This window comes from Oncorhynchus clarkii, chromosome 13 (assembly GCF_045791955.1).
Source record: "Oncorhynchus clarkii lewisi isolate Uvic-CL-2024 chromosome 13, UVic_Ocla_1.0, whole genome shotgun sequence".
NCBI classification, from domain to species: Eukaryota; Metazoa; Chordata; class Actinopteri; order Salmoniformes; family Salmonidae; genus Oncorhynchus; species Oncorhynchus clarkii.
In genome coordinates, this window is record NC_092159.1 from 6,357,203 (window position 1) to 6,369,277 (window position 12,075).

At 47.4% G+C, this 12,075-nt stretch overlaps 1 protein-coding gene across 3 annotated transcripts in view; it reads right to left on the reverse strand.

Annotated features, from left to right (window-relative positions):
• LOC139423638 (NACHT, LRR and PYD domains-containing protein 3-like) overlaps window positions 1-12,075 on the reverse strand; it is a 132,612-nt gene extending 120,537 nt beyond the window's left edge. For 2 of the 3 annotated variants that reach the window (XR_011635860.1, XM_071175223.1), the window contains exons 1-2: window positions 9,052-12,074; window positions 2,762-2,811 (exon numbers count right to left, since the gene is read on the reverse strand). Coding sequence is in view for 1 of the 3 variants with exons in the window: in XM_071175223.1 (XP_071031324.1) it covers window positions 2,762-2,769 (8 nt within the window). In the remaining 2 variants the exon portion in view is untranslated. Of the gene's footprint in view, window positions 1-2,761; window positions 2,812-9,051 lie in introns of all 3 variants that reach the window. The other variant, XR_011635861.1, reaches the window with a different exon arrangement.

Here is a 12,075-nt window from a genome sequence, read left to right on the forward strand (position 1 = left end):
CAACAAAGGGAGAAGGGTAAGCGTGGCTTTCTCACTGTGGACAAACTCTTTATAGATGGACAGCTATTCCGAGACAGCTCCATTACACCATGGCTGTACTGTATTCTATAGGGACTTCAGGTCACGAAAAAAAGAAAGTATGGGAACTGTGAAAATATCTGAACACTATGAAGTGGATATGAACACACACATACTCAATTACATGCTCTCTTACACATTCAGACTTATACATACACACACCTGATCTCACTCTATTCTCTCACTCTCTCTTTCTCTCTTTTCTCTTTTCTTCTCTCCCTCGCTCTCTATTGTCGAGAACTGTTTTATAACTTAATGTGTTTTATTATTTGTCTCTTTTTTATGTATTTGTCTACAAGTTTATAAGTTTACAACAAGCAAGATATCATAATATGGGCATTGGGGAATAATAACATATTGTACGGAATACATTTGTACTGTAGTGAAGCCGTATGCAATGGTACCTACACGTACGCTACGGTCACATGACACAGGCCTCCTTACTGTCCCTAGAATTTCTAAGCAAACAGCTGGAGGCAGGGCTTTCTCCAATGGAGCTGCATTTTTATGGAATGCTCTGCCTACCCATGTGAGAGACGCAGATTCGGCCTCGACCTTCAAGTCTTTACTGAAGACTCATCTCTTCAGAAGGACCTATGATTGAATGTAGTCTGGCCCAGGAGTGTGAAGGTGAACGGAAAGGCACTGGAGCGACGAACCGCCCTTGCTGTCTCTGTCTCTCTCTACTGTGATTCTCTGCCTCTAACCCTGTTACGGGGGCTGAGTCACTGGCTTACTGGTGCTCTTTCATGCTGTCCCTTGGAGGGGTGCGTCATTTGAGTGGGTTGAGTCACTGACATGATCTTCTTGTCCGGGTTGGCGCCCCCCTCAGGTTTGTGCCGTGGGGGACATCTTTGTGGGCTATACTAAGCTTTGTCTCAGGGTAGTAAGTTGGTGGTTTGAAGATATCCCTCTAGTGGTGTGGGGGCTGTGCATACGCAAAGTGGGTGGGGTTATATCCTGCCTGGTTGGCCCTGTCCGGGGGTATCGTCAGTGTCTCCCGACCCCTCCTGTCTCAGCCTCCAGTATTTATGCTGAAGTAGTTTATGTGTCGGGGTGCTAGGGTCAGTCTGTTATATCTGGAGTGTTTCTCCTGTCTTATCCTGTGTCTTGTGTGAATTTAAGTATGCTCCCTCTAATTCTTTCTCTCTCCCTCTCCCTCCCCTCCAGGAGGACCTGAGCCCTAGGACCATGCCTCAGGACTACCTGACCTTAATAACTCCTTGCTGTCCCCAGTCCACGTGGTCATGCTGCTGCTCCAGTTTCAACTGTTCTGCATGCGGCTATGGAACCCTGACCTGTTCACTGGACGTGCTACCTTGTCCTGGACCTGCTGTTTTCGACTCTCTTTACTGTACCTCCTATTGACAAAGCTTTTGTCCGGTTGAAATATTATTGATTATTTATGACAAAAACAATCGGAGTGTTTATACTACATTTTATTGTACTTAAAAAAAAGTGCACCTGCCTTCTGCATTCGGATTACTGGACAAAACGCGCAAACAAAAAGGTTGTTTTTGGTTATAAAGAGGGACATTATCGAACAAAGCAAACATTTATTGTTTAACATAGAGACCTGGGAGTGCCTCCAGAAGAAGATCATCAAAGGTAAGTGATTAATTTGAATGCTATTTCTGATTTTTGTGACACCTCTCCTTGTTTGGAAAATGGCTGTATGGGTTTCTGTGGCTAGGTGATGACTCCTTGCTGTCCCCAGTCCACGTGGTCGTGCTGCTGCTCCAGTTTCAGCTAATGGACTTGAAAACGGGTAGAATTTACTCCAAAATGCATTGTGGTTGGATGAGAATGCTGCAATTTTGCCAAGGCAGAAATGCATTGTAGAGACCGAGAAACTCAATGGCAGCAACGGATGCATCAATACAGGCTACAAGCCTATTTGATCATCATCAATACAGGCTACAAGCCTATTTGATCATCATCAATACAGGCTACAAGCCTATCTGATCATCATCAATACAGGCTACAAGCCTATTTGATCATCATCAATACAGGCTACAAGCCTATTTGATCATCATCAATACAGGCTACAAGCCTATTTGATCATCATCAATACAGGCTACAAGCCTATCTGATCATCATCAATACAGGCTACAAGCCTATTTGATCATCATCAATACAGGCTACAAGCCTATTTGATCATCATCAATACAGGCTACAAGCCTATCTGATCATCTTCAATACAGGCTACAAGCCTATTTGATCATCATCAATACAGGCTACAAGCCTATTTGATCATCATCAATACAGGCTACAAGCCTATTTGATCATCATCAATACAGGCTACAAGCCTATTGCTTGATCATCGCTGTTTGTTGCTACACCTTCTGGTGTTTTGTAACAGGATGTCTCTTTCTATTCATCAAACGGCACAGTGCACATTTTGGAAACTGGAATTATTACGAACGTGTGTTGAGGAGGAGCCTTTTGAAGTAATCAGATGAAAACAATGTCGGGTTGTGTTTAATTAAGCTACATTTAAAAGCTAATGCATTTAAAAAAAAAGTGAAATGACAAATATTTACTATTAGACCCACAGAGATCCTTTTAATGTAATGGGGATTCTGTAATTCTATGATTAGGTCCATAACACATCTATGTGTGTGCAGAAATAGGAGGTGTATTTATATGGTTTAGCTGCAATGTCTCAGATTTAGTACATTACCTTCTCATGTTGGTCCAGAAACGGTGATGGCTACTGATTGGCTGAATACCCTGGGCACAGGGAGGGGGGTGGGTGGGTGGAGTTGTCTACAAATTAGCATGACAGAAATATGACGGCAAGTTTTTTTTTTAAATGGCAGTTTCTTAGAGAAGATAGAGTGCCTCTAGAAAGTATATAGACCCTTCCACATTTAGTTGCATTTTGTTGCGCTAAAAAGACATTGATCTACACAGAATACTCCATAATGTCAGAGTGAAACAAAAATTCTATGCATTTTTTTAACTAAAATATAGTAATTCACCCCAAATTAGTTCAGAAGTCAAATTTGGCAAATTACATAATAAGTTACATGGATTCAGTCTGTTTGAAATAATTGGGATTGACGTGACTTTTGAATGACTATCCCTTCCTTTGTGCCCCATACATACAACATCTGTTGTACAACAAGTATTTTCCACGTCTGTACAACAAGTATTGCATTTCATGAGGAATTATACCACTCAGACACATCAGACACAGCTGCAGGACAGAAAGCAAACCGCATAGGGATGTCCCCATGAGACCACTGATAAGATAATTACAATTATCTTTTCGCTTTAGCGCCATCTGTATCTAATAGAGCAGATGTAGTCTGAGGTGTGGAAGTCAGCCGTCTGTATCTATTAGAGCAGATGTAGTCTGATGTGGAAGTCAGCCGTCTGTACCTATTAGAGCAGATGTAGTCTGATGTGTGGAAGTCAGGACGTCTGTACCTATTAGAGCAGATGTAGTCTGATGTGGAAGTCAGGACGTCTGTACCTATTAGAGCAGATGTAGTCTGAGGTGTGGAAGTCAGCCGTCTGTATCTATTAGAGCAGATGTAGTCTGATGTGTGGAAGTCAGCCGTCTGTATCTAATAGAGCAGATGTAGTCTGATGTGTGGAAGTCAGGACGTCTGTACCTATTAGAGCAGATGTAGTCTGATGTGGAAGTCAGGACGTCTGTATCTAATAGAACAGATGTAGTCTGATGTGGAAGTCAGGACGTCTGTACCTATTAGAGCAGATGTAGTCTGATGTGGAAGTCAGCCGTCTGTACCTATTAGAGCAGATGTAGTCTGATGTGTGGAAGTCAGGACGTCTGTACCTATTAGAGCAGATGTAGTCTGATGTGGAAGTCAGGACGTCTGTATCTAATAGAGCAGATGTAGTCTGATGTGGAAGTCAGGACGTCTGTATCTAATAGAGCAGATGTAGTCTGATGTGGAAGTCAGGACGTCTGTATCTATTAGAGCAGATGTAGTCTGATGTGGAAGTCAGGACGTCTGTATCTAATAGAGCAGATGTAGTCTGATGTGGAAGTCAGGACGTCTGTATCTATTAGAGCAGATGTAGTCTGATGTGGAAGTCAGGACGTCTGTATCTATTAGAGCAGATGTAGTCTGATGTGTGGTAGTCAGCCGTCTGTACCTAATAGAGCAGATGTAGTCTGATGTGGAAGTCAGGATGTCTGTATCTAATAGAGCAGATGTAGTCTGATGTGTGGAAGTCAGCCGTCTGTACCTAATAGAGCAGATGTAGTCTGATGTGTGGAAGTCAGCCGTCTGTACCTATTAGAGCAGATGTAGTCTGATGTGTGGTAGTCAGCCGTCTGTACCTATTAGAGCAGATGTAGTCTGATGTGTGGGAGTCAGCCGTCTGGCAGGAGAGAGTCATTGGGAGGGAGAAGTTCTGACTGAATGCACATTTGAGAACTAGAACGGTACATTTACTTTGTGCTTTTTTTATTGACCAATCACAAGCGGGGCGCCCTAATGGGTGGGCCGCCACTGGTCCCCCCCCAAAAAATGCAGCACCTGAACAGTGGCCAAAACTATCTCTCTGTCTTACTACAGTATGTGTAGCCTATGTATCTGATGCTGTCTGGACAAAAAGAGTAGGTCTTTTCAGATAGATGGTCTACACATTCTGTGACAGAGGAGCGTTGTTTCGCTCGCTTGGACGCTTTATCTAAGATAGATTTTCTGTTGGTGCGCGTCTTGGTCAAATAAATGTTACATTTTGGACAGGCAAGGAGGTACGGTAGGGCGGCCCAGACCCCCTAAGGCAAGGAGGTACGGTAGGGCGGCCCAGACCCCCTAAGGCAAGGAGGTACGGTAGGGCGGCCCAGGCCCCCTAAGGCAAGGAGGTACGGTAGGGCGGCCCAGACCCCCTAAGGCAAGGAGGTACGGTAGGGCGGCCCAGACCCCCTAAGGCAAGGAGGTACGGTAGGGCGGCCCAGACCCCCTAAGGCAAGGAGGTACGGTAGGGCGGCCCAGACCCCCTAAGGCAAGGAGGTACGGTAGGGCGGCCCAGACCCCCTAAGGCAAGGAGGTACGGTAGGGCGGCCCAGACCCCCTAAGGCAAGGAGGTACGGTAGGGCGGCCCAGACCCCCTAAGGCAAGGAGGTACGGCAGGGCGGCCCAGACCCCCTAAGGCAAGGAGGTACGGCAGGGCGGCCCAGACCCCCTAAGGCAAGGAGGTACGGCAGGGCGGCCCAGACCCCCTAAGGCAAGGAGGTACGGTAGGGCGACCCAGACCCCCTAAGGCAAGGAGGTACGGTAGGGCGGCCCAGACCCCCTAAGGCAAGGAGGTACGGTAGGGCGACCCAGACCCCCTAAGGCAAGGAGGTGCGGTAGGGCGGCCCAGACCCCCTAAGGCAAGGAGGTACGGTAGGGCGGCCCAGACCCCCTAAGGCAAGGAGGTACGGTAGGGCGGCCCAGACCCCCTAAGGCAAGGAGGTACGGTAGGGCGGCCCAGACCCCCTAAGGCAAGGAGGTACGGTAGGGCGGCCCAGACCCCCTAAGGCAAGGAGGTACGGTAGGGCGGCCCAGACCCCCTAAGGCAAGGAGGTACGGTAGGGCGGCCCAGACCCCCTAAGGCAAGGAGGTACGGTAGGGCGGCCCAGACCCCCTAAGGCAAGGAGGTACGGTAGGGCGGCCCAGACCCCCTAAGGCAAGGAGGTACGGTAGGGCGGCCCAGACCCCCTAAGGCAAGGAGGTACGGTAGGGCGACCCAGGCCCCCTAAGGCAAGGAGGTACGGTAGGGCGGCCCAGACCCCCTAAGGCAAGGAGGTACGGTAGGGCGGCCCAGACCCCCTAAGGCAAGGAGGTACGGTAGGGCGGCCCAGACCCCCTAAGGCAAGGAGGTACGGTAGGGCGGCCCAGACCCCCTAAGGCAAGGAGGTACGGTAGGGCGGCCCAGACCCCCTAAGGCAAGGAGGTACGGTAGGGCGGCCCAGACCCCCTAAGGCAAGGAGGTACGGTAGGGCGGCCCAGACCCCCTAAGGCAAGGAGGTACGGTAGGGCGGCCCAGACCCCCTAAGGCAAGGAGGTACGGTAGGGCGGCCCAGACCCCCTAAGGCAAGGAGGTACGGTAGGGCGGCCCAGACCCCCTAAGGCAAGGAGGTACGGTAGGGCGTCCCAGACCCCCTAAGGCAAGGAGGTACGGTAGGGCGGCCCAGACCCCCTAAGGCAAGGAGGTACGGTAGGGCGGCCCAGACCCCCTAAGGCAAGGAGGTACGGTAGGGCGACCCAGACCCCCTAAGGCAAGGAGGTACGGTAGGGCGGCCCAGACCCCCTAAGGCAAGGAGGTACGGTAGGGCGGCCCAGACCCCCTAAGGCAAAGAGGTACGGCAGGGCGGCCCAGACCCCCTAAGGCAAGGAGGTACGGTAGGGCGGCCCAGACCCCCTAAGGCAAGGAGGTACGGCAGGGCGGCCCAGACCCCCTAAGGCAAGGAGGTACGGTAGGGCGGCCCAGACCCCCTAAGGCAAGGAGGTACGGCAGGGCGGCCCAGACCCCCTAAGGCAAGGAGGTACGGTAGGGCGGCCCAGACCCCCTAAGGCAAGGAGGTACGGTAGGGCGGCCCAGACCCCCTAAGGCAAGGAGGTACGGTAGGGCGGCCCAGACCCCCTAAGGCAAGGAGGTACGGTAGGGCGGCCCAGACCCCCTAAGGCAAGGAGGTACGGTAGGGCGGCCCAGACCCCCTAAGGCAAGGAGGTACGGTAGGGCGGCCCAGACCCCCTAAGGCAAGGAGGTACGGTAGGGCGGCCCAGACCCCCTAAGGCAAGGAGGTACGGTAGGGCGGCCCAGACCCCCTAAGGCAAGGAGGTACGGTAGGGCGGCCCAGACCCCCTAAGGCAAGGAGGTACGGTAGGGCGGCCCAGACCCCCTAAGGCAAGGAGGTACGGTAGGGCGGCCCAGACCCCCTAAGGCAAGGAGGTACGGTAGGGCGACCCAGACCCCCTAAGGCAAGGAGGTACAGTAGGGCGGCCCAGACCCCCTAAGGCAAGGAGGTACGGTAGGGCGGCCCAGACCCCCTAAGGCAAGGAGGTACGGCAGGGCGGCCCAGACCCCCTAAGGCAAGGAGGTACGGTAGGGCGGCCCAGACCCCCTAAGGCAAAGAGGTACGGCAGGGCGGCCCAGACCCCCTAAGGCAAGGAGGTACGGTAGGGCGGCCCAGACCCCCTAAGGCAAGGAGGTACGGTAGGGCGGCCCAGACCCCCTAAGGCAAGGAGGTACGGTAGGGCGGCCCAGACCCCCTAAGGCAAGGAGGTACGGTAGGGCGGCCCAGACCCCCTAAGGCAAGGAGGTACGGTAGGGCGGCCCAGACCCCCTAAGGCAAGGAGGTACGGTAGGGCGGCCCAGACCCCCTAAGGCAAGGAGGTACGGTAGGGCGGCCCAGACCCCCTAAGGCAAGGAGGTACGGTAGGGCGGCCCAGACCCCCTAAGGCAAGCCCAGAACGCCGGCCCCGCCTTTTATTGACACCTGTGGTACATGTGTACAGTAACGTACAGTAGTGGACAGTTAAGTGCCATCACCCTCTACCACAGATGGAGAATAAACTATCATAAGTGTTTTCCTTTCCTATTAGCATTACACGTTGTTGATATGGTGATTGCAAATGCTTAGAATTTTTACCAAATGATTTAGTTAATGTTTGTCCTATTACTTTTTATTGTGATATGTGATATGGTGATTGCATATGTACAGTAACGTACAGTAGTTGACAGTTAAGGCAGAACATTATTAAAGTTTGTTGAACTGGAATTAAACCAACCAAGTAATACAGAAAGTCCTGTACAGGGAAGAAATTCCATCTACTTTCACACCTGTTCATAATGAAATCAGAGATAGAGCGCCCTCTACAGGTCAGATGACAGAAGCACACTCACAGACGCACTACGACAGATATACTGTCCCGGAATCCCACTACCCAATCACAAACATATCACCACACATCTGATTGGAGGATACTGTCTGGAGAGGTGAGCAACAGTCATTCTACCACTGGAGGGTGATCTCCCTCCATATCCGACTTTGTGTCCAGTGACACAACCTGACTACATGGGAGAATTTCAATTGGTTATTCCCTTGTGTCCTCTCCTCGTCTCCTTCTCAAAACCCATTGGAGGAGAAGGTCAGAGGGGAGGGACTTCCCAATGGCTCCTGACAGATAAATGTAACTCTTCACCCAGTACTACCAAAGACTGAATCCTAGCAATTACGGGTGACATTTTCCAGGTGCAAAACTGTTCATAACGTTTACAATGTTGCTGTGAAGTGACTTCATGCAATGACATGACTTTGACTTTTGATTTTACTGCTGCAGAAACAGAAAGTGACTATGGGCACCATTTTTGTGGTGCAAAAGAGCACAGATCTGTGTTTAAAATATATATATATTTTTCTATTTTATGTGTTAATAATAACAATGCAACACACTTGAAGAAGGACAAAGCAAGATATTCTGCCAAAAATGGCTATGAATAAGGAAATAATAAACGGTTTGGGGGTTAGTGAATGGGATGAATTTTAAATTACACCTCTTCTTTCTCTCCTCTTTTACCTCCTTTCTCACTCATCCATATTCCTCTCTTCTTCTCTTTTTATCCTCCTTGTCCCCTATAGGTCTCCATATTCCTCTCTTCTTCTCTACTTTATCCTCCTTGTCCCCTATAGGTCTCCATATTCCTCTCTTCTTCTCTTTTTATCCTCCTTGTCCCCTATAGGTCTCCATATTCCTCTCTTCTTCTCTTTTTATCCTCTTTGTCCCCTATAGGCCTCCATATTCATCTCTTCTTCTCTTTTAATCATCCTTGTCCCCTATAGGTCTCCATATTCCTCTCTTATTCACTACTTTTCCCTCCTTGTCCCCTATAGGCCTCCTATTCATCTGGTGATTTAATCATTGAGTGCCTTTGACTTCCTCTTTTATCATATCATCTGAACATATTATTAAACTGAAATGTTTACTGAAGTAAGTTTCTTACCCTTCTGGTGAAGTTATTAGTAAGGTTAGTTTTTCTCAGAGTTGTGGTTTCATCTCTGCCATGCTGTTACTGAGACAACAGGAAGTAGCTACGTGACTGTGTCAGCAACACATTTGTGAAAAAAGGAAACGCCTCTTTGTACATCCTGTTGTTTTGGTTTCTGTCAAGGACTCTTCTTACTTTTCCCCAACGCAGTTAAGCCAAAACCACACCCCATTATTCAGAGGGGCGTTCTACTAGGCTCCCATTGGCTAGCTAGCATTGTCACACTCACAGGCAATCAGCACAGATCCAGTGACCTTCCAAGGTAAGGATGGAAAGTGTAATTGAACAATTAGCTGTCTACCGTAATGCAGGCCTATTATTATCATGTTTGGTAACATTTTCCCATGTATTTAATTTTAGAGTTTGAATGAGTTGTAAAAATGTCCCAGAGAACTGTTGAATTCCCTCAATTGAAGGCCAGCTAAGTTAACCTAGGCTACTTAATGTTACAAGCTCAGTATTTGAAGTTGTTATATTATCAGTAGTAGTCTATTATTAGGTAAAAGCATTTGCATATTATTCTAAATTTCTCAAATATGTATGTCGAATACGCTGTGCTACAGCCATTGAATCTGTCTTTGAGTGTTAACCTTTTGCGTGTAGGGGGCAGGATTTTCGTTTTTGGCTAAAAAAAAACGTACCCATTTGAAAGTGCCTATTTCTCAGCCACAGAAACTAGAATATGCATATAATTGTCAGATTGGGATAGAAAACACTCTAAAGTTTCCAAAACTGTAAAAAATAATTCCTCAAGCATACAAGTATTTTACACCATTTTAAAGATAGAAGTCTCGTTAATCCAGCCACAGTGTCCGATTTCAAAATGGCTTTACGGCGAAAGCAACACAAGCGATTATGTTAGGTCAACACCAAGTCACAGAAAAACACAGCCATTTTTCCAGCCAAAGAGAGGAGTCACAAAAAGCACAAATAGAGATAAAATTCATCACTAACCTTTGATGATCTTCATCAGATGACACTCATAGGACTTCATGTTACATAATACATGTATGTTTTGTTTGATAAAGTTCATATTTCAAAAATCTGAGTTTACATTGGCACGTTACGTTCAGTAGTTCTAAAACAATGCAGTGGTTTTGCAGAGAGCCACATCAATTTACAGAAATACTCATCATAAATGTTAATGAAAATACAAGTGTTCCACATGGAATTAGAGATATACTTCTCCTTAATGCAACTGCTGTGTCAGATTTTGAAAAAAACTTGATGGAAAAAGCAAACCATGCAATAATCTGAGTACAGCGTTCAGACAACAAAGGAGCCAACATTGGGTAGTCAACATTAGTCAGAAATAGCGTTATAAATATTCACTTACCTTTGATGATCTTCATCAGATTGCACTCCCAGGAATCCCAGTTCCACCATAAATGTTTGATTTGTTCGATAATGTCCATCATTTATGTCCAAATAGCTTCTTTTGTTAGGGCGTTTAGTACACAAATCCAAACGAGCATTCAGGTCCAGACGAACGTCGGACAAAAAGTTCAAAATGTTATGTTACAGGTCGTGGAAACATTTCAAACTAAGTATAGAATCAATCTTTAGGATGTTTTTATCATAAATCTTCAATAACGTTCCAACCGGAGAATTCCTATGTCTGTAGAAAAGCAATGGAATGCAGGTAGCTGAAATGCGCATGACCAGCACTTGACTCTCTGCCAGACACCCGACTCATTCAGCTCTCATTTAGTTCCACTTCACAGTAGAAGCCTCAAACCAGTTTCTAAAGACGGTTGACATCTAGTGGAAGCCGTTGTAAGTGCAACATAACCAATATCCCAATGTATCTCCAATAGGGGCTGAGCTAAAAAACTACAAGCCTCAGATTTCTCACTTCCTGTTTTTCTCAGGTTTTTGCCTGCCATATGAGTTCTGTTATATCACAGACATCATTCAAACAGTTTTAGAAACTTCAGAGTGTTTTCTATCCAATACCACTAATAATATGCATATATTAGTATCTGGGACAGAGTAGCAGGCAGTTTACTCTGGGCACCTTATTCATCCAAGCTACTCAATACTGCCCCCGTCACCAATAACTTTTAACAAACAGGCAGTTTTATGCCAGACTGACTTACATTGCACCGCCCATTTTTCACAATTGAAGAGAGATTTGTACTACGAATAAAATTGGCTGAAAGAAACCGCAATCCAAGAACAGCTTACTGCGCAGTGACATGTATAGTGGGCCCCAATGATGTGCTGTTAGTGTAAAGATAACCAAGGTACAGGCTTTACTTGATCTTTTAATTGACACGGTACCACATTTGTTCAATAGCTAAGACAGATGATGTTGCCTGGAAGGACACTGGTGTCTGGTTGAAGTCTGTCTTGCAGGTTACTGACTGGGAAGTTAGTGTAAGGGGTGCGTAACTGGTGGCAGTGAAGTCAAACGCAGGAGAGCAGAACTAGGTAATAGCCGGAGCAGTTTAAATTCAAAACCAACGGCATCAATAAATAACAACATGGGTACAAAACCCAACGTGCACCAGTCAACATGTGCACAAGCACTTACAACAAACAATACCACACAAAGACATGGGGGGAACAGAGGGTTAAATGCATAACACTTAATGAGGGAAATGAGAACCAGGTGTGTAGGAAAACAAGACAAAACAAATGGAAAATGAAATGTGGATCGACGATGGCTAGAGGACCGGCGATGCCGACCGCCGAACACCGCCCGAACAAGGAGAGGAACCGACTTTGGTGGAAGTCGCGACAGTTAGAGTGGATGGATCTAAATTCACCCCTGACACACATACTCTGTGTGGGCTGCGCCTGTTCAACGATGTGTGCATGGCTTAGATAATGCAAAACCAACTAAACAGATGGTTTCCGTTGAGACTGAGTCACCCTTGTTGGCTGGTCTCCAAGACTCTCTGTGGGCTAAAGATAAGTATGACATTGGGCGAAAGAGGAGGGTGAAACCGCTGACTGTCACACCTAAGAGCAAAG